This window comes from Carlito syrichta, unplaced genomic scaffold (genome assembly GCF_000164805.1).
Source record: "Carlito syrichta isolate Samal-C Ts95f unplaced genomic scaffold, Tarsius_syrichta-2.0.1 Scaffold315401, whole genome shotgun sequence".
In the NCBI taxonomy this organism is placed as follows: domain Eukaryota; kingdom Metazoa; phylum Chordata; class Mammalia; order Primates; family Tarsiidae; genus Carlito; species Carlito syrichta.
The window spans coordinates 206,651-229,221 of NW_007259497.1; the positions used below are offsets into that span (position 1 = coordinate 206,651).

Here is a 22,571-nt window from a genome sequence, read left to right on the forward strand (position 1 = left end):
CTCACCTCAGCCTCCCAAAGTGCTGGGATTACAGGCTGAGCCACCGAGCCCGGCTTGAATTAGTTCTTATACATGATTTTATCCTTAAGATATTGCTGGGCACAGTTGCTCACACCTGTAATTGCAGCACTTTGGAATGTAGAGGCAACTGGATTGCCTGAGCCCAGGAGTTTGAGACCAGCCCGGGCAACTTGGCTAGACTTTGTCTCTACAATAAATCAAAAAATTATCCAGCCATGGTGGCTTGTGCCTGTAATCCCAAATACTCAGGATGCTGAGGTGGAAGAATCATCTGAGCCCAGCAGGTCGAGGCTGCAGTAGCCATGATCATTCCACTGTACTCCAGCCTTCGTGACAGAGTGAGACTCTGACTAAAAAAAAAAAAAAAAAAAAGGTACTAGTTTGAGGGACTGATTTTTTTGTTTGTTTGTTTGTTTCAGTTTACTGTAAATACACCACCTACTCCAGAAGACCTGATGTTAAGTCAGTATGTTTACCGACCCAAGATACAGATTTACAGAGAAGACTGTGAGACTCGTCGCCAAAAGATTGAAGAGTATGAAAGCTTTAATCATTGTGTGTTCATTTTTTAAAAATCAGTAAATAGTCTGTGTGGTAAGGTTTTGATTAGAATAACACCAGTAGGGAAAAAAATTGATGGCATTAATTCGTTGTGTGATATAGGTAAAAGAGTTTTGTAGTCAGACAGATTGAAGCTCAGTCCTGGCTGTAACACTAGCTATATAACCTTGGGCAAGTCATTTAACTTTTGTTTCCACATGCATAAAGTGAAGAAGATAATAAGACCTACTCTGCCAGTAGAAGTAGCTTATAGAAAATGTTTTAGCCGGGCTCGGTGGCTCAGCCTGTAATCCCCTGCCTTTGGGAGGCTGAGGTGAGTGGATTGCCTGAGCCCGCGGGTTTGAGACCCGCCTGGGCAACTTGGCGAGACCTCATCTCTACAATAAATCAAAATGAGCCGGGCGTGGTAGTGCACGCCTGTAGTTCCAGCTACCTGGACGGCTGAGGCAGAAGGATTGCTGGAGCCCAGCAGGTTGAGGCTGCGGTGGCCAGGAGCGGCCATTGCACTCCAGTCTGGGTGACAGAGTGAAACTCCAACTCAAAAAAAAAAAAAAGAAAATGTTTTTATATTTTATTTTGGAAAAGTAGGTCCTCAATAAAAATAAATGGTAATTATTAGATTATGCTATCATAATCTGATTGTCAGATAACATTTTCAGAAGAAGATGGTACCCTTTAGAGGTTTATACAGGTTGAATATTCTGAATCTAAAAATTGGAAATCTAAAATGCTCCAAAATTCAACACTTTTTGAGCACTGATATGATGCCACAAGTGGAAAATTTCACACATAAATACATGATTTGTTTCATGTACAAAATCATTTAAAATATTCTATAAAATTACCTTCAGGGTATGTATATACACTATATATAAAACATAAATGGCCGGGCTTGGTGGCTCAGTCTGTAATCCCAGCACTTTGGGAAGCCGAGGCAAGTGGATTGTCTGAGTCCTCGGGTTCAAGACCTGCCTGGACAACTTGGTGAGACCTCATCTCTACAGTAAATTTTAAAAATAGCTGGGCGTGGTAGCGTGTGCCTGTAGTTTCGACTACTTGGAAGGCTGAGGTAGAAGGATCGCCGGAGCCCAGCAGGTCATAAATGAATTTCATGTTTAGACTTGGGCCCCATCCCTCAAGATATCTCATTACGGTATATTCAAATACTCCAAAATCAAAAAAAAAAAATTGAAATCCGAAACACTTCTGTTCCCAAGCATTTCAGATAAGGAACACTCAACTTTTCGTATAGTGCCTGGAATCAGATTGCCTTTTGGTTTATAATTGTCACGTTTGCTCTTGATTTGCATATATAACAGCATAGTTTTATTTAGAGGATAGCTCATTGCTTTGGTATATGTAAATACTATAGATTGATTTATAAATTAGGTATATCTAATTTGGTAAATCAGGTAAATCAGAATTTGCAACTCAAGATAATGTTTATGTCATACTTATCCTGTTCAACTTAATTTGAACAAATCTAACAAACAAAATCTGTAAGGATTGCATAGTTTTAAAAGTAGAAATTTAAGATACTGTCCAACTATAGTACTTCAGATTTGCCTGATTCTGGTTTTTTCATTCACCTAAATATGCCAGGCAGTGTACTAAGTACTGGGGGTTCATCACTGAATGAGTCGCACAAGTTCCTCATCTTCATGCTATTTAAAAGAGTTGGATTTCTAGCCAGGCTTGGTGGTTCATGCCTGTAATCCCAGCACTTTGGGAGGTGGGGGTGAGAGGACTGCCTGAGCCCAGGGGTTCAAGACCAGCCTGGGAAACTTGGTGAGACCTTGTATCTACAATAAATAAAAAATTAGCTGGACGTGGTGGCGCATGCCTATAGTTCCAGCTACTTGGAAGGCTGAGATGGAAGGATTACTTGAGTCCAGCATGTTGAGGCTGCAGTGGCCATGAGCATACCCCCGCACTCCAGCCTGGGTGACAGAGTAAGACTCTGACTCTAAAAAAAAAAAAAAGAATTGGTTATCTCAAGATTTGTCTGAGAATGTTTTATTTTGAAGTGGGATCTTTCACTCAAATGAGCAGTATGTTTAGATATGATCTATTTTTTAACTTTGCACCTGTCTTGCCTGAATATATCTTCTGACTCAGATAGAAATTTATTTCCTCAACTGATGAACAAGAGACTAATAATAAGATTATAATAGCTTTGCTACTTTTATAAATGATATTCTATAAGGGTGAAATATGCCTTTGAACTGAATTGGGAACTTTTATTAAAGTAATAACTACAACTTCATAGCAGTTATTTTTTTCTTGTTGGAATCAGTTGATACAGTGAGATGAGAATTCTGTAAGTTTCTTTGATTTATGACATTCTTGAACTGCTTTTTTTTTTTTTTTTTTTTGAGTTGGAGTCTTACTCAGTCGCCCAGACTGGAGTGCAGTGGCCACTCCCGGCCACCGCAGCCTCGCCTGCTGGGCTCCAGTGATCCTTCTGCCTCAGCCTTCCAAGTAGCCGGAATTACAGGCATGCGCTACCGTGCCCGGCTGATTTTTTGATTTATTGTAGAGATGAGGTTTCGCTGCCCAGGTGGGTCTCGAACCCGTGGGCTCAGACAATCCACTCACCTCAGCCTCCCAAAGGCACAGTATTACAGGCTGAGCCACCGAGCCCGGCTTTTCTTTTTTTTTTTTTTTTGAGTTGGAGTCTCACTCTGTTGCCCAGACTGGAATGCAGTGGCCGCTCCTGGCCACCACAGCCTCTAACTGCTGGGCTCCAGAGATTCTTCCGCCTCAGCCTTCTAAGTAGCTGGAACTACAGACACATGCTACCACACCCGGCTAATTTTTTTTTTTATTTATTGTAGAGATGAGGTCTCACCAAGTTGCCCAGGCAGGTCTCGAACCCGCGGGCTCAAGCAATCCACTCACCTCAGCCTCCCAAGGTGTGGGATTACAGGCTGAGCCACTGAGCCCGGCTGAACTGCTGTTTTTTGAGTGAATAATCAGGCTAGCCACTTTTCTTAAGTGAATTCCCCTCTTTTCATGTAGAAAAAGTACATCTGTTGATCTGAGCTGGTTTATTCAAGCTAGCCTCTGAACCTTAACTTTTCTGTGTTTTAGATTAAAGCTTTCTGCATTGAACCAAGATAAACTGTTGGCTGATATAAATAAGAACCTGTGGGAAAAAATGAGGCACTACTCTGATGAAGAGGTACTATTGTCTCATTTTCTGAAATCTGTACAGACATTTTGAACATTGTTTATTGTGAAACGATTAACTATTACTTAATCATTGCTGATGAGTTCTTTCACTTATTTTTTAGTTATAATGTGGTACCAAAATTGTTGCTATAAAATCTTTTCAAACCTGAGACTATCAATTTATTATATGAAATATATTTGAAGTTTATTTAGAGTTCTCTCCTTCCCATTTGCCTTTCACTTAGATTTACATGAGGAAAATATTTACTTTAATTGATTAATTGACCCATTTTATATGTGCCCTAATATACTAAAATAGTTTATTAACTAAGATACTGTCATTTTCTAATTCATAATATGAAAAAAGTGTATTAAAGACAGGAATCAAAACTGAAGTCTTTGGTTCTGATATTTAAAAATTATATGAAGTTTAATTTGCAATTGAAAAGTCTTCTCCTGCCTTAGGAACCAGAATGTAGGATGGGTAAAACTCAGCAAGTGGCAGCTGAACCAGCCTTTCCAGCCACTTACCTTTTCTGACTCATTTGTTTCAGTGCAGTATACTCTTTAATTCTCCCTTACAGCTGAAAGCCTTTGGAATTTACCTGAACAAAATTAAGTCACGTTTTACCAAGATGACTAAAGTCTTCATTCATCAAGGAAAAGTGACTCTTTATGGCAAGCTGGTGCAGTCAGCTCAGGTAATTTGAGACAGTTAACATCAGAGAAAGAAATATTAAAATTACTTTATAGTGGTTGTGGAATATGAAGAATGTTCTTTAAGACACATGTTAGCTGGGCGTGGTGGCTCATGCCTATAATCCTAGCCCTTTGGGAGACTGAGGCGAGAGGATTGCCTGAGCCCAAGGAGTTCAAGACCAGCCTGGGAAACTTGGTGGGACTTCATCTCTACAATAAATCAAAAAATTATCCAGGCATGGTGGCACATGCCTGTGGTTCCAGCTACTTGGAAGACTGAGGTGGAAGGATCCCCTGAGCCCAGCAGTTCGAGGCTACAGTGTCTCTGAGTGCCAGTGTACTCCAGCCTGGGTGACAGAGTGAGACTCTGACTCAAAAAAAAAAAAGAGAGACCTGTGAATGACTCTTGGGCAAAAACTTAAAATTGTTTATAAGAAATAAGGTTCAATTTGTCACAAGTGGCAAATCCTGGCATCTTGAGTAATATTGGGATATAGTTACTAATATGGGCCTATGTCTCATCTCAAATATTGTTATGCATTATACATATTGAAATAATATATATAGGATTCTAATCTCCCATTGCTAAGGACTGTACCATAGCATTATTCTCTTCATAGTTTATACCAAGCTATATATGTTTGTGTATGTGTTTAAAGTAGCATTTCCCAAAATGGTCATTCTTTTAAAAAGGCTCAGCATAAAAAAACTTTCCATTGGCAAATAAGTATGGGAAATGTTGTGTACAATTTCACCTTTTGGAGAACTGTAAATCTTTTTTTTTTTTTTGAGCTGGAGCCACACTGTGTCGCCCAGACTGCAGTGCAGTGGCACACTCCCGGCCACCGCAATCTCGACCTGCTGGGATCCAGTGATCCTTCCACCTCAGTCTTCCAAGTAGCCAGAACTATAGGCATGCGCTACCATGCCCGGCTAATATTTGATTTATTGTAGAGACAAGGTCTCGCCAAGTTGCCCAGGTGGGTCTCAAACTTGTGGGCTCAGGCAATCCACTCGCCTCTGCCTATCAAAGTGCTGAGATTACTGGCTAAGCCACCAGGCCCGACCTGTAAATCTTTATTTAGGTCTAAAAATAAAAAAATTCTATAATTCTATTTGATCAGTTTCCCATGTTTATTTGATCATATAATACTTTTAAGATGATAAATATTTTTTACATAATAAATACATACAATTTTTTACATAATAAATATTAATATCCTATATTCCATGGTATGCATATAGAAATGTTAGATTAAAGGAAAGTACAAAAATGAATATATGTTAATCTGATTTTTGCATATTTAATTTTATTTTAATAAACTATTTTAATAAACAAATTTATAAAATTAGCTTATTTTAATTATTTTCAAGTTCAGATTTGAAGTTTTGACCTTCATTTTATATTTGCCTATTCATGAGTAAGATCTAACAGTTACGAACAGTTCAAAACATTTATAATATTTTGTTTGGAGGTTTCACAGTATAATATTTTGTGTTTAGAATGAGAAGGAGAAACTTCAGATAAAGGTAGTTGAGATGGACAACATACTTAAGAAGATCAATAATTGTCTCACTGAAGTGGAAATAGGTAAAGTATTTTAAATACTTTTTTAAAGGAAATTTTATCTAAATGCCTTCCTACTGTAGAGATTGACTATTTTGAAGACATGTATTAGCAACTTGAGGCATTAAATTAGAGCAAACTAAAGCTCCTTTATTGTGGTCATCCATAATAAAATCAACAACAGATGACTAAGATAACCTAGATAATAATTTTTTTTTTTTTTGAGTTGACTCTGTCGCCCAGACTGGAGTGCAGTGGCTTCTGGCCACTGCAGTCTCGACCTGCTGGACTCAGGCGATCCTTCCACCTCAGCCTTCCAAGTAGCCGGAACTTCAGGCATGCACTACTATGCCTGACTAATTGTTTTGATTTATTGTGGAGATGAGGTCTCACCAAGTTGCCCAGGTGGGTCTCAAACCTGTGGGCTCAGGCAATCCACTCACCTCAGCCTCCCAAAGTGCTGGGATGACAGGCTGAGCCACCAAGCCTACCAGATCATAATTGTTTAAATTGAGATAGGGTTTTACTCTGTCACCCAGGCTGGAGTGCAGTGGCACAATCATGGCTTCATGGCTTACCACAGCCTTAGCCTCCTGGGTTCAAGCAATTTTCCGACCTTAACCTCTCAAGGTGCATGCCACCATACCTGACTAATTTTTCTGTTTTTTTAACAGAGATGAGGTCTTGCTTTGTTGCCCAGGCTGATCTCAAACGCATGGACTTAAGTGATCCTCCTGCCTTGGTCTCCCAAAGTTCTGGCATTATAGGTGTCAGCCACTGCACCTGGCACATAATCTTATGTTTTTTAGTAGATGCATTTATCTCTGTTTGAAAACTGTCAGGCCAAGCTCAGTGACTCACACCTGTAATCTCAGCACTTTGGGAGGCCGAAGTGAGAGGATTGCCTGAGACTAAGGGTTCAAGACCACCCTGGACAACTTGACAAGACCATATCTCTAAAATAAATAAATAAATTCATATATGCATGCATACATACATACATAACCGGGCATGGTAGTATGCACCTGTAGTTCTAGCTACTCGGAAGATTGAGGCAGAAGGATCACCTGAGCTCAGCAGGTTGAGTCTGCGGTAGCCATGAGCATGCCACTGCACGCCAACCTGGGTAACAGAGTGAGACTCCAACTCAAAAAAAAAATTTCTATCCTTACAGTTTGGCCTTTTGTAATTTCAACTTGTTAGTATTGTTCTCCTGAAGCTCCTTCTCAAAGATCATGTAATTCCTCATAATCATCACATTTGATTCCTCTCAGACTTTAGCCATCTTGACCTCTTTGAACATTTTATGCTGATGGTTGTTCTTTTTTTCCTGAAACTTTAATCTCCCTTAGCCCCTATGATATTGCACTAACTTGATCTAGTTCTTTTCTACTGGCTGTTCTTTTATTCTTCTGTCAGCCTCTCTTTCTCTAATTAGCCCATTATGGAAGATTTAGATTTTATCATCTGTGCTTTTCTGTATTTTCTCCCTCAATGCTTTCATCCGCCTTAATAATTATGTTTATGTGACTGATCCTCAAATTGAGTTAAATTCATCACGCATTTTTTGAGCACCTACTGCATGCCAGAAACTGTGCTTAGCATCAGAAAAAAAAATGAAGATATTTAAGATAAAGATTTTTCCCTTAAGTAGCTTATAATCATTTTTATTACCTTCTCCCATCTCCAAAACAATAAAAAATTTGTTCTCACTCTGATGTTTTTCATCTCTGTTAATGGCATCACAATTCTTTTTTTTTTTTTTGAGTTGGAGTCTTACTCAGTCGCCCAAACTGGAGTGCAGTGGCCGCTCCCGGCCTCCGCAGCCTCGCCTGCTGGGCTCCGGCGATCCTTCTGCCTTGGCTTTCCGAGTAGCCAGAATTACAGACATGCGTTACCACGCCCGGCTGATTTTTTGATTTATTGTAGAGATGAGATCTCGCTGCCCAGGTGGGTCTTGAACCCGCAGGCTCAGGCAATCCACTCACCTCAGCCTCCCAAAGGCGCAGGATTACAGGCTGAGCCACCGAGCCCACAATTCTTATATGTTGTAAAAGACTCAAAACTTTCATTGTCTTTGGTATTCTCTTAACAAGTTCTGTTTTATCTGCTTCTTCAGCATCTGGTGTAGTTTTTTCCCCTTTTCTATTAAGATTCTCAAAAACAACAACAACAAAATTAATTTACTCCTAAAAAAAAAAAGAAAGACTCTCCTTAACTCTGAAATTTGCTTTTTCAAGTCTTCTAACTAATCATTCTGCTTTACTCTCATTTTATCTCCTTCCAGGCCAACCTTCACATTCCTGCCAGATTAATAATTATGAAGGACAGTTTTTATATTGTTACTCACCTGAAAAACTTCAGTCTTTCCATTTATTTCAAAATAAATTTCAAACTTCTGAGCTTGACATTTAATATTCACTGCAATCATATTCACATCATCCTTTCTTAAATAATTTGCTGCTATTCATTTACCCATGTTAAATTCCAACCAAATTTTACCATTTCTATTCAAGTCTTCTACTTTTATCTTTACTAATGTATTCTGTTTTCCACCAAAGGAAGTAGTCTCTATATTCTTTGAGCTCCTGTGGTTATTTTTTTTTTTTAGTACTTATCACATCTACTTGTAGTATAGTTATTTTATACAGTTTATTTTCCGATTTAAATTTTTAAACTCCATGGAGGTAAAGATTAGCTCTTATTTTCTCCACATCCTTCAAAGTTCTTAGTTTCATGCTTTGCACAAATTAAGTTTTTTGCATTGAAATAACAATGAGTATATGAATTCCATAGTTTATTTCTGTCTCACCCCTTTGTTCATTACCTTACTTTTTTTTTTTTTTTTTTGAGAGGGCGTCTCACTCTGTCGCCCAGACTGGAGTGCAGTGGCCGCTCCCAGCCACCGCAGCCTCGATCTGCTGGGCTGCGGCGATCCTTCCGCCTCAGCCTTCCAAGTAGCCGGAATTACAGGCATGCGCTACCATGCCCGGCTGATTTTTTGATTTATTGTAGAGATGAGATCTTGCCAAGTTGCCCAGGCAGGTCTCGAACCCGCGGGCTCAGGCAATCCACTCACCTCAGCCTCCCAAAGGTGCGGGATTACAGGCTGAGCCACCGAGCCCGGCCATTACCTTACTTTCTACTTCACAGAAAAAAATCAAAGCCATCAGGCTGTAATTTCTAAACTTCCTACTACTAAAATAAACCCTCTCTGATTGTTTAATAAATTATTTTTTACTGAATTATTCTAATGCATATTGTGCACTTTATAGAAACTAAGAATTTGGAGAATGAAGAAAAAGACAATCCTGTGGAAGAATGGGATTCTGGAATGAGTGCTGCAGAGAAAGGTAACTGAATTAGTTAAGGAGATAAATGGCTTCTGTTCTGAGTTTGTTTATATATTTAGGTGAAACTAAGTCAGACTTTTTAATAAAACAGATGATTTTTTTGTGGCAACATTCTAATGTGTCTGTTCTGGTTTTTGTTTTTTGTTTACAAAGAATTAGAACAGCTGAAATCTGAAGAAGAGGAGCTTCAAAGGTCAGCCTTCAGTTTGAGTGTTAGAAAACATAATGCCAAACCCCAGAAGACTAAATGACTTTCTGCCTCCAGAAACAGAGGACTGAGACGTGAATCTTTACTATGTTTGACTCAGGGCTTCAACTTCACTTTGAATTGGACCCTAGAGGCCAGCTTAGACAACAATATTTTTCTAAGCACTTAATTGTTTGCAGGGCATTAATCCAAAACAGTATTACTCAAGCTTGAGCACTATCAGTATTCTTTTAAAGAAAATAAACCTAGCATCAAACAGATTTTATATTGTACTTAAATAAGTATAAAATGAGATATATATTTCTTAGGTTTATGAATCTTATTCAACTATAAGACCAAAAGAACATAAATACAAATAATGACAAAACAAATAAAATTTCAGTTGGTGACATTAATTTGACAGGTAATAATGTTTGGCTGAAATTAAATTGATATTATCAAAGTGACTTAATGTATAAGTCCTATTTAGCTCTAACAAACTAAAAACAACTAAATATGGGCAACAAAGTTATGGCATGTCTCAGTTTTAAGGTGAGCATCCTTGTACTCTACGTTATGCTTATATTTTTGTTTTTTTATTATAAGAAATGAAAATATGAGACCAGGTGCAGTTGCTCACACTTGTAATCCCAGCACTTTGGGAGGCTGAGGCGGGAGAATTTGCTTGTGCTCAGGAGTTTAAGACCAGCCTAGGCAGCATAGCAAAACCTCTCTTATTCAAAAAATTAACCAGGTGTGGTAGCACATGCCTATAGTCCCAGCTACTTGGGAGGCTGAGGTGGGAGGATCACCTGAACCTGAGAGGTTAAGGCTGCTGTGAGCCGTGATCGTGCCACTACACTCCAGCCTGGGCAACAGTGTGAAACCCTAATTATAAATAAATAAATAAAATGTGGGTACGGTGGTTTGTGGCTATAATTCCAGTCGAGGTGGAGGGATCACTTGGGCCCAGGAGTTTGAGACCAGCCTGGGAGACATAGTGAGACCCTGCCTCTACAAAAAATTAGTCAAGTGTGATAGCTCATGCCGGTAGTCTGAGCTACTTGGGAGGCTGAGGCAGGAGAATCACTTGAGGCCTGGAGTTCAAGGCTGCAGTGAATTATTATTGCAACACTGTACTCAAGCTTGGGCAACAGCGCAAGATTTTATCTCTTCTCTTTTTTTTTTTTTTGATTCGGAGTCTTATTCTGTCACCCAGACTGGAGTGCAGTGGCACGTTCACGGCCACCGCAGCCTCTACCTGCTGAGCTCAGGCGATCCTTCCACCTCAGCTTTCCATGTAGCTGGAACTACAGGCACACACCACCATGCCTGGCAAATTTATTTATTTATTGTAGAGGTGAGGTCTCGTCATGTTGCCCATGCTGGTTTCGAACCCGTGGGCTCTGGCAGTCCTCTTGCCTCAGCCTTCCAAAATGCTGGGATTACAGGCATGAACCACAGCACCCGGCCCAAGATCTTATCTCTTAAAAAAATGTTTTAAAATGTTTTTAAACAAAAATGTAATCTTTAATAACTAACATGTAAACCCCAAGGATATCTTCATGGATCCTAATTTAAGAGATTGTGGTTTATGCCTTTCCTAAATTTACCCACTTCTAGATTAATGCTTATCAAAAAAACAAAACTAAATGAAGAATGCAGAATACACCTGTGTTATTACCTCAATAAGGAGCTATCTAGTGTGTGACTTCTTGTGGTGTTTTATATTAATAGAGTCTGAATTCTCTAACAAAAGTCTTATCTGTCTGAATACCTGCTTTTATTTGCAGTAATCTTTTAGAACTGGGGGTACAAAAAGAACAGACCCTTGCTCAAATAGAATTTATACAAAAGCAAACAAAAAACACTGAAGAGCTACTGGATCAATTGAGGTAAGGAAAAGGAGATGTCATTCGTTTGTGTTTGATCCCGTACATTAGTAGTTGACAGAACCTGCTGGTGCAGTTGATATGTTTTTAATGTGTTGTTTTTAACCTGTAGTACAGTGTAGCCTCAAAAAGATTTGGTGTACTCAACAGTAAGATGAAAATATACAGGGTAGGAGAACTGTGGAATTATTTTTAATTATTTAACACTTTTTATTGCATAGACTTGGTTTTTCTTCAATATACAACTCAAGATGAGTTCCTATTGCTTTCAAAAGCAGACGTTTGTACATTCACAATATTTGAATTGAAATATTATCTCTTAATGCAGTGGAATAAAATCAGCAGCGGCTGTTGGTAGTCTTTGGGTGGTATCTTTTGTCTCAAAAAAGTTTTTATAGCTTGTTTACTTTTCATCAGCTTGTCTGAATGGGATATCATTGAGTGGAGTGATGATCAAGCTGTATTCACCTTTGTATATGACACAATAGAACTCACCATCATCTTTGGAGAATCAGTAGGTGAGTAGCCAAAGTGAGATAGTTTAGTTTAGATTATTTTTGTACAAAAATGAATGGTTAAATTCACTAAAGATTCAAATCTTATTTTACTATAATAATAACAATTGACACAATGACAGCATTGCTGAAAATCTTAGAAGAGTTCATCACTTTAGTGATAATAGAATTTTATTAGATAAAGAACAATAAAAATGCAGGTAGTAAAAGTTGCCCTTTGTTGAATGCCAAAATTTGCTTACCCAAAGAATGACTAAATATGATATTCATGTCTATTCTGAGTTTTTTATTTTTCATCTGTCTTTTGTGATAGGGAATTTACTCTAATGGCTAGTTTTTTTGACTGTTTTTTTTTTCTGTACTTAAGAGTAAGTCCCTAAAAAGCTAGTTGGAAGTTCCATGTGAATATGTGAGCTTATCACCTAAAAGGTGAAATCACTGTATGGCAACTGGACAGAATCCCAGCTGTTTTGTTGGAATTTCTTAATTGTTCGTACTTTAGGTCTTTTCTCTTTAACCAGTCAGCTTCTACATGGCCAACCAGGGGCAAATATGACCATATTGGAACTTAGGATCTTCAGTTTCCCAGCCTTAAACCTAATTCTCTTTAAAAGTTCATTTTCTCAATGAATAGCATCACTTTCTATTCAGGTCCAAAATTAACTCTTAGGAATCACTCTACATCCCTCTTCCTCACTGTATGTATTCAAATCATCAGTAAGGCGTACTGATTTTTTTTTTTTTTTGTAGTCAGGATCTCTGTCATTAGAGTACAGTAGCACACTCATGGCTCACCACACCCTCGACCTCCTGGGCTCAGGCAATCCTTCCGCCTCAGCTTCCTGAGTAGCTGGGACTACAGGTACATATCACCATGATCAGCTAATTAAAAAAAATTTTTTTTTGTAGAGACAAGGTTTTGCTACATTGTCCAGGCTAGTCTAGGACTGCTGGCCTTAAGTGATCTCACCTTGGCCCCCAAAGTGCTGGGATTACAGGCATGAGCCACTGCACCTGGCCAAGACACACTGATTTTAATTTTTTAATATTTGTCTACTGTTTTCCATCTCTTCTGTGATTTGTCATCTCTAACCCAGAAGACTGCAATAACATTTCTACTGGGGTTTTTTTGGATCTTCTCCTTTTTCTCTCTAATTCAGTCTCTTCCTGTAGCTGTAGTGATTATTGAAAATGTGATCATGCACCACTATTCTTAGACTAATGATGGAAATTTTTTTTTTTTTTTTTGAGTTGGAGTCTTACTCTGTCACCCAGGCAGGAATGCAGTGGCATACACACAGCCACCGCAGCCTTGACCTGCTGGGCTCAGGTGATCCTTCCGCTTCAGCCTTCCAAGTAGCTGGTACTACAGGCACGTGCCACCATGCCCAGCTAATTTTTTTTTTAATTGTAGTGATGAGGTCTCACCAAGTTTCCCAAGCTAGTCTCGAACCCTTGGACTCAGGCAACCCTCTAATCTCAGCCTCCCAAAGTGTGAGCCACCTTGCCCAGCCAGATCAAAATATTTGATATGGCCTTTCATGAATTGAATTCTTCTCCTTTTCCTGCCTTGTCTTATACTACTTTTCTACCTATTCTCTGCATGTTGGCCACAATGAACTTTTTAGTTCCTTAAATGGCCATGATTGTTCATGCTTAGTTGTATTCCATCCTACCTTAAGATCTTAATACTGATGTTTCTTATACCTAGGAGTTCTTTCCTCACTCTTAATTAATAAATTCCTGCTAGTAATCCTTAAGAGATCAGTTCAGTTATCACTTTCTCAGGAAAGTTTTTCCTGGTTCTCCTTTTACTTGCCCCTCTCCCTCTACCACTTGTCCACCTGTTATATGTTCTCATTACTTCCTGCAGTTCTCCCTAGTCATGCTCATCACAGTTTATAGTTCTCATTGTATTTATTAGTTCAGTTATCTGTTTGTCCCCCTGAGTTATAAGTTTCTTGTATCATGTCTGTTTTTCTCATTATCATATCCACAAAGCCTAGCACATAGAAAATATTTAACAAAGCACTCAACAAAGAAAAAAGAATCAGGATTTGAGAGAGAGAAGATAACTCTAGAGCCTAAAGGAGCAAGCAGTTATCCTAACAACCTAAAACTTATTACAGCAATGCTGAAAGCATAAATCTTGTTTTGTTATGTTTAGAGTTGGGGTTTTGCTCTCTTACCCAGGCTGGAGTGCAGTGGCACAATCACGGCTCACTACAGCCTCCAACTCTTGGGCTCAAGGGATCCTTCCACCTTAGCCTCCTGTGTAGCTGGGAGTACAGTCGCATTCCACCATCCTGGCTAAATTTTTAACTTTTTTAGAGATAGGTTCTCACTATCTTATCCAGTCTGGTCTTGAATTTCTGGCCTCAAGCAGTCCTCCTGCCAGACGTGGTGGCTCACACCTGTAATCCCAACACTTTGGGAGGTGGAGGCGAAAGGATTGCCTGAGTCCATGGGTTTGAGACCCAGCCTGGGCAACTTGGCGAGACCTCATCTCTATGATAAATCAAAAAGTTAGCCGAGTGTTGTGGTGTGCATCTGTGGTTCCAGCTACTTGGAAGGCTGACATGGAAGGATCGCCTGAGCCCAGCAGGTCGAGGCTATGGTGGCCATGAGTGTGCCACTGCACTCCAGCCTGGGTGACTCTCATGGCTTGAGTAGAGTGCGACTCCTACTCAAAAACAAAGCAGTCCTCCTGCCTCACCCTACCAAAGTGCTGGGATTACAGGTATGAGTGCCCCGGCTGGCAAAAGCATAAATCATTTTTACTGCATTTGTTGCAAAGATGGTAGGTATGGTGAGGTCATAGCCACTTTCTTTAAATTATTCCTGAAGATAAAATTATTTTTACACAGAAGTTAGGGGTTAAAGGAGGTCACCTTAACAAATATAGCTGGGGAGGGGGGTTAAAAAAAACAACAAATATAGCTGTGTGTAACATTTTAAATTTTCTTCAAAGGCCTACCAGTCAATGTAGTTGAACAGTCTCACAGGAGTCTTTACCATATACAAAGAATAATTTTATTTAAGGATATACCTTCAGCAGGCTATGAAAAAAATCTGCTACCCAGAAGGAGTAGGATTCTAAAGTACTGAGTTTGATTTATGTGGCTTAAAGTCAGATAGTAAAAACACAACACTGTTCTTACTCTTGTTCTTCTTAGTTAGTCTCCCTTTCCTGGACAAGCCTCAGAGGAAGATTGTTGACATGAATTTTCAATCTCTGTTAGATGGTAAGTTCAAAACATTTAAATCTCCAAAAGTTTTTGGGGATTGACATGTATAAATTGCTCTTGAGGACTCTTTCACATACCAGGTTAAATAGAAACAATAATTATCATTATTCATGAAACTGTTTGAGTAATGTTCCAAATGTAGGTAGGATTTTGGGGGAGTATTTTTGTTGTTATTTTGCTTTATAGAGATGGGGTCTCGCTATATTGCCCAGGCTGATCTCAAAGTTCTGTCCTCAAGCAATCCTCCTACCTCGGCCTCCCAATGTGCTAGAATTATAGTCATGAGCCGCTGTGCTTAGCCCATAGCTAGGTTTCAAAAGAAATTATTTTTAAAATTATTATTACTTGCCTCTGGAATCCAGGATGAGGGATAAAAAATGGAGTACTTAGTCTGTATTAGGCTACGTATTACATGAATACTATGAGATAGGTATTATTTATTCCTCGTTTTACAAATTAGGAAACTACAGATTTAAAAAATTAAATGTTTTGCTTAGGATCACTTAGTATTAAAGAAAGCCAGGATTTAAACTCAGGTTATATTACATCTAAACCCATGTTCCTAACCAAGTACTATTCTGTACGTGATAAAGGCTTGAGTTTTTGTAGGAATGTCTTATGTTCGCCATGTATGTTATTGTGTTTGAAAATAAAAATGGCCGGGCTCGGTGGCTCAGCCTGTAATCCCGCGCCTTTGGGAAGCTGAGGTGAGTGGATTGCCTGAGCCCACGGGTTCGAGACCTGCCTGGGCAGCGAGACCTCATCTCTAATAAATCAAAAAAATTAGCTGGACGTGGTAGCGCACGCCTGTAATGCCAGCTACTCGGAAGGCTGAGGCAGAAGGATCACCGGATCCCAGCAGGTCGAGGCTGTGGTGGCCGGGAGCGGCCACTGCACTCCAGTCTGGGCGACAGAGTGAGACTCCGACTCAAAAAAAAAAAAAGAAAAGAAAAATGGAGAGAATATTTATGTACTTCGTAGTTTGAGCGTATCTAGTTTATATAATATAGAATTTTTTGCTTATATAAAATACATGAATAATAAGTAATCCCCCGTTTTTAATTATCTTTTTCCTTCCCCAGAGGATAAAGCTCCTCCTTCCTCCCTTTTAGTTCACAAGCTTATTTTCCAGTACATCGAGGAACAGGAATCCTGGAAAAAGAAATGTACAACACAGCATCAGGTGTCCAAGGTAAAGTCTAAATAAAGTATTTAAAGGAAAATTTATGTTATCATCAGAACTGAAATTTTACATATATAATAGTGGATCCTGAAATGATAAATATATTTAATTGCTTTAATATTTTGGGGTTCTTTATAAAAGAACCACTGATCATTCAAATGTTTTTCATAATTTTATCAAATTTTTTTCTAGATGCTTCAAGAACTCTCAGTGGTAGTGAACCATTGCAGACTCCTTGGAGAAGAGATTGAGTTTTTAAAGAGATGGGGACCAAATTATAACCTAATGAACATAGATATAAGTAATACTAAGTAAGTGTATTAGTTCCCTAGGGCTACTGTAACAAAGTACTGCAGATTGGGTACAGAAATTTATTGTCACATTGTTCTAAAGGTTAAAGATTTCAGATCAAGGTGTCAGCAGAGTTCGTTCTTTCTGAGGGATGTGAGAGAGAATCTGTTTCCTGCCTTTCTCCTAATATCTGGTATTTGCTGGTAATCCTTAGCATTCCTTGGCTTGTAAATGCATAACTCTAATCTGTCTTCATTTTCCCATGGTATTCTTTCATTGTGCATGTCTGTGTCCAAATTTCTCCTTTTTATAAGGACACCATTCATATTGGATTAGGGGCCCACCCTACTCCAATAGGACCTCATCTTAACTAATTATATCTGTAATGATTTCTAAATAAGCTCACATTCTGAGGTATTAAGGCTCAGGACTTGAACATATGAATTTTGGGGGAATACAATTCAACCCAAAATAGTAATTAGTCAAAAACGTATGGATGTCCTTCATGACATATTGAAAAAACAATGAAAAAAACTAACATTTTTTCAGATGTTTTACTTTTGTTCACTTGTTAAGCACAAGAAGTAGTTTACACCTATGTTTGACATGCCAGTGTAGAAAGAAAATGTATTTGTGTTTGCTTTTGTTTTTGTATTTTTAACTGAGGATCTTGTCTTTTACAGATTGAGACTTTTATTTTCTAGTTCTGCAGCATTTGCAAAGTTTCAAATAACTTTGTCTCTCTCAGCCCACTATCCATCAATACCATTACCTTTCACCATTCAAAATCACATTGGAAACATTGGGTGAGTAAGGACCCAAAAAGATAAGACTCCCAACTACTTTTTCATCTTATTTTATTTGAAAGATCCCTCAAAGTGGTCAGTGAATGGAGGCCCCATAGTGAAAGCTAAATGTCAATTCTCTCTGACTTCACTTTTGAAGAATTTGTTCTTAAAGTTAGTGACACTCATTGATGTCTCCATTGGATGCTGGAGACTATTGGTCTCTTCTTTTATACCTACTTCATTCTTTGAACACTCCTATCAAAAACAAGGATCAAAAGCCAGGTGTGGTGGCTCACACCTATAATCCCAGCGACTTTGGGAGGTGGAAGCCCAGGAGTTCAAGACTAGCCTGGGTAACTTGGTGAGACCTCATCTCTATAATAAATCAAAAAATTAGCTGGGCATGATAGCACACACCTGTGGTTCCACCTACTTGGAGGGATGAAGCAGAAGGATCACCTGAGCCCAGACAGGTTGAGGCTGCAGTGGCTGTGAGAGTGCCACTGCACTCTAATCTAGGCGACAGAGTAAGACTCCGACTCAAAAAAAAAAAACAACAAGCCAGGAATCAAGGAAAAATTCCTACATAAGCTTAGCCCAGATCTATGTCAACAACTCTTTTTTTTTGAGTTGGAGTCTCACTCTGTCACCCAGGCTGGAGGGCAATGGCTTGCTCCCGGCCACCGCAGCCTCGACCTGCTGGGCTCAGGCGATCCTTCTGCCTCAGCCCCCAAGTAGCTTGAACTACAGGCACGCGCCACCATGCCTGTTTTTTTTTTTTTTTTTTTTTTTTTTTTTTTTGTAGAGATGAGATTTCACCAAGTAAGCAAACACAACGCTTAAGTTTTTTTTTTGAGCTGGAGTCTCACTTTGTCACCCAGGCTGGAGTGCAGTTGCAATCCTTCCACCTCAGCCTTCCAAGTATCTGGAACTACAGGCATGCACCACCATACCTGGCTAATTTTTTCTTTTAATTGAAGAGATGAGGTCTTGCCAAGTTGCCCAGACTGGTCTCTAACCCCTGGGCTCAGGCAGTCCTCTCACCTTTGCTTCCCAAAGTGCTGGGATTATAGGCTTGAGCCACCGCAACACAAGATTTTTATAGGCCGGGTGCAGTGGCTCACACCTGTAATCCCAGCACTTTGGGAGGCAAAGGCGAGATAATTGCCTGAGCCCAGGGGTACAAGACCACCCTGGGCAACTTGGCGAGATCTTGTCTCTACGACAAATTAAAATAAAAAATTAACCAGGCATGGTGGCACGTGCCTGTAGTTCTAGCTACTACGAAAGCTGAAGCAGAAGGATCGCCTGAGCCCAGCAGTTTGAGGCTGAGATGGCCATGAGCATGCCACTGCCCTCCAGCCTGGGCAACAGAGTGAGACTCCAACTCAAAAAAAAAATTTTTTATAGACAGAGAAAGGAACTAGATCAAGATACTTTATATTTACTTACAGAATTGGTTTAGGCCTTGTTTTGGAATCCCATTTCCAACTAGACAGTCTAGTTATTACCCAGAATGCCCTTTTGTGCGTCCTAGAAAACTGACAGACTAACTATACTCAAGAACATAAATTCTACTAAATTGGAGACAAGTTTAAGATTACAGAAAAATTAATTAACCTTTTGTTCTTTCCAGCCAAGATGAAATTGCTTCCATTCTATCTAAAGTGCCACTGGAGAACAATTACCTGAAGAATGTTGTCAAGCAAATTTATGAAGATCTGTTTCAGGACTGCCATGTCTACTACCAGACCCGTGGACCCAGCTGAAATAGCCAAGCAGAATGTACTCAATAATGTTATGTCAGGATTTCCTGTGTTTAGGTTATAGAAGCCTAGTAAAATTTCTTCTGATGATGTTATAGTTAATTTATATGGTTAGTTTTTAAATCTCTACAGTCAGGAATGATGAAAGGCCTCAAATAGCCTACTGTCAACTTGTGCAACTTTATTCCAAATGTTTAAGTAACAGGACACTTAGGGAAAATTTCCCTTAACTAAAGTGGTGCTTTCTGCTTTAGTATAAGCCCTAAGGAGTAAATTTTAAGTATAAGAGGAACTGTTACCACTGACAAAAACATGAGCCATTTTCCTGTATCTAGAGCTATGATTTTTAGGTAACCTAGCTTCTGCTTAGCAAATAATTCTAGCATAGAGATATGTCTGTCTACAAACTATTCATCCTGCTTTTTCTGCATTCCAAAAATGCTATTAAGAGAAAACAATAGCACCCAGCTATTGGAATGGTCGCCATCTTTTCTTGAGGGTCTTGCCTTTTATCTATAGTGTCCATTAGTGTTTTCTTAATAAATACAGTTTTACTAGGGTAAGTTAATTCATTTTGGTCTAGCACATATATGTAAATATATTAATGATGTTTTTGTGTTTATGATGTAGTAAAATGTATATAAAAATTCAGAGATGGATAGAGAGATACTTTTCTGCCTAGGCAGTTTCCTTCTTTCTGAAAAATGCTTTCCAGCAGAATTCTCAGTCTTCGTTATATTTAAATAATGACACTTCAAAGATTTATCACATCCAAAACACTAGTTTTATCGATTTCTGGCAGCAATAAATTTGCAATAAGATCAGATCCTTGGAAGGCTGAGGTGGAAGGATCATTGGAGCCTAGTGGGTCAACACTGTGGGGTGGTGTTGTGAATGTGCCACTGTACTCTAGCCTGGACGACGGAGTGAGACTCCAACTCAAAAAAAAAAAGATCGGATCCTGAAGATATACCCTTCTTATACACAAAAGTAATTATAAATGACTATTGATTATTAAATTAACTAAATCATTGATTATTAAATGACCAATATTATCTAGGAGGTAGACAAATATGAAAAAACTTTGGCTGGCGTGGTGGCTCACGCCTGTAATTTTAGCACTTTGGGAGGCTAAGGAAGGAGGATTGCTAGAACCCAGGAGTTTGAGACCAGCCTAGGCAATATAGCGAGACCCCATCTCTACAAAAATAAAAAAAAAATTAACTGGGCATGTTGGCACACACCAGTAGCCCGAGCTACTCCAGAGGCTGAGATGAAAGAATCACCTGAGTCCAGAAGGTTGAAGCTGTGGTGAGAGCCACTGCCTGGGCGACAGAATGAGACTCTGTCTCAAAAAAGAAAAGATTTTTACTCAAACCTCAGTCAAGGCCGGGCGTGGTAGCTCACCTTATAATCCCAGCACTTTGGGAGGCCGAGGTGAGAGGATTGCCTGAGCCCAGGTGTTCGAGACCAGCCTGGGCAATTTGGTGAAACCCTGTCTCTGCAATAAGTCAGAAAAATTAGCTGGATGTGGTGGCATGCATCTGTAGTTCCAACTATTTGGAAGGCTGAGGTAGAAGGATCACCTAAGCCCAGCAGGTTGAAACTGCAGTGGTCATGAGCGTGCCACCGCACTCCAACCTGGGCGACAGAGTGAGACTCCAACTCAAAAAAATAAAAATAAACCTCAAATTCTAATCATGACAATTGTTTATAAACTAAAGTATATTTGCACTTTTAAACTAATTTGTCTTAAAATTTTTCTTTATACTTTAGGATCAGGTTAAAGTCCTAAGGGTCCCATGAATGTTCTTTCCTCTTGACTAGTTTTTGCTTCTGAGCTATATGTCCAAAGAGTACATGGTCTTTTAAGCTTCAAAATTCAATACAAGAATCATTTGTTATAAAAATCAAGATGTAGATGTTCCCTATTTATGTAAACTCCTTGAAAAACTTTTGAAGTCATCAATATACTCTATTTCCCATGACACTTAAATTAGCTTTCTTATTGGAGTTGTTTTCTGTTGGTCTGAAAACTAGGAGTTTTGTTTTATACATTTTAGTAACGTGGAACATCCAGGTCCCAGAATGATCCGGCTTGTAATGTTGATGTCTGCTTTCTTTGGAGAACCATACTTGGAGTACATAATTGTAATGTTAACCTAGCTATTTGTTCTTTTGTTTGTTCAAAGTATTGGCTATTTTTATAAAATTTTGTGGAAGTTTTTCACAGGTTGGAAAGCAGATTTTTTTTTGCACTATTAAAATAACCTTGTTAGTTAAAATATTTTGTAAGTAGTGTTTTTTTATGAAATGAAGATTATTTTAGCATGTATACAGTAGACCTTTGAAGATACACCAAAGAAACCTCCCTCTAGATACACACACCATTTGAAAAGTAAAATAAGAGTAAAAGATGTCAGGACCTCAACATAAGAACCAAGTACAAACCAGAGTTATCCCTCTGTCTCTGAAGTACAGTAAAAAAAATTTTTTTGAGAATGGGTCTCTCTCGCTGTTGCCCAGGTGAGAATGCAGTGGTGTGATCCCTGCTCATTATAACCTCAACCTCCTGGACTCAAGTGATCCTCCCATCTCAGTTCCCCAAGTACTTGGAACTACAGGCGCAGACCACCAAATCTGGCTAACTTTTTTCTTATTTTTTTTAATGTACAGACTAGATCTCACTATGTTGCCCAGGCTGGTCTCAAATGCCTAAGCTCAAGTGCTGGGATTGTAGGTGTGAGCCACAAAAGGCATATGCCAGCCAAAAGAAAACTATTTTGAGGTTCCTCAGGAAACTATCAATTATGAGAGCTAATGAAGTGTTTCTCAAAGTATAGATCAAAGTATAGCAGTGTCAGCCTTACCCCAAACCTACTAAGTCAGAAACCCAGAGCAGCAATCTGTGGGTTGTTTTTTTTTTTCTTCACTTTTTTCTTTTTTTTTAAGCTAGCTTTATTTAAATATAATTCACTTATAGATTTGCTACTTAAAGTGCAAAATTGAATGGGTTTCTTAGTATACTCACAGATATCCACATCAATCACCACAATCAATTTTAGAACATTTCATCACCTAGAAAAACACCACTTGTTATCAGATGGTGCTGGGAAAACCAGATATCCACATGCAAAAGAATGAAGTTGGACCTTTGCCTTATACCATATACAAAAATTAACTCAAAATTGATTTTAAAAACCCCTAAACATTGGAGCTAAAACTATAAAAACTTAGATTTGTTGTAAAACAATGTATATGTACTTAATGCTACTGAACTATACACTTAATGGTTAAGAAAACAGAGTGTACGTGTATGTTACCAT

At 38.9% G+C, this 22,571-nt stretch overlaps 1 protein-coding gene across 1 annotated transcript in view; it reads left to right on the plus strand.

Annotated features, from left to right (window-relative positions):
* The window catches only part of KNL1 (kinetochore scaffold 1), a 57,913-nt gene extending 38,665 nt beyond the window's left edge, over positions 1-19,248 (plus strand). Inside the window, 13 exon segments of the mRNA XM_008072734.1 lie at positions 441-556; positions 3,676-3,766; positions 4,341-4,457; positions 5,959-6,046; positions 9,298-9,375; positions 9,529-9,568; positions 11,356-11,457; positions 11,872-11,972; positions 15,146-15,214; positions 16,300-16,409; positions 16,593-16,711; positions 17,375-17,497; positions 19,116-19,248. Of these exon segments, the coding sequence (XP_008070925.1) occupies positions 441-556; positions 3,676-3,766; positions 4,341-4,457; positions 5,959-6,046; positions 9,298-9,375; positions 9,529-9,568; positions 11,356-11,457; positions 11,872-11,972; positions 15,146-15,214; positions 16,300-16,409; positions 16,593-16,711; positions 17,375-17,497; positions 19,116-19,248 (1,287 nt within the window).
* Positions 19,249-22,571: the final 3,323 nt, after the last annotated feature.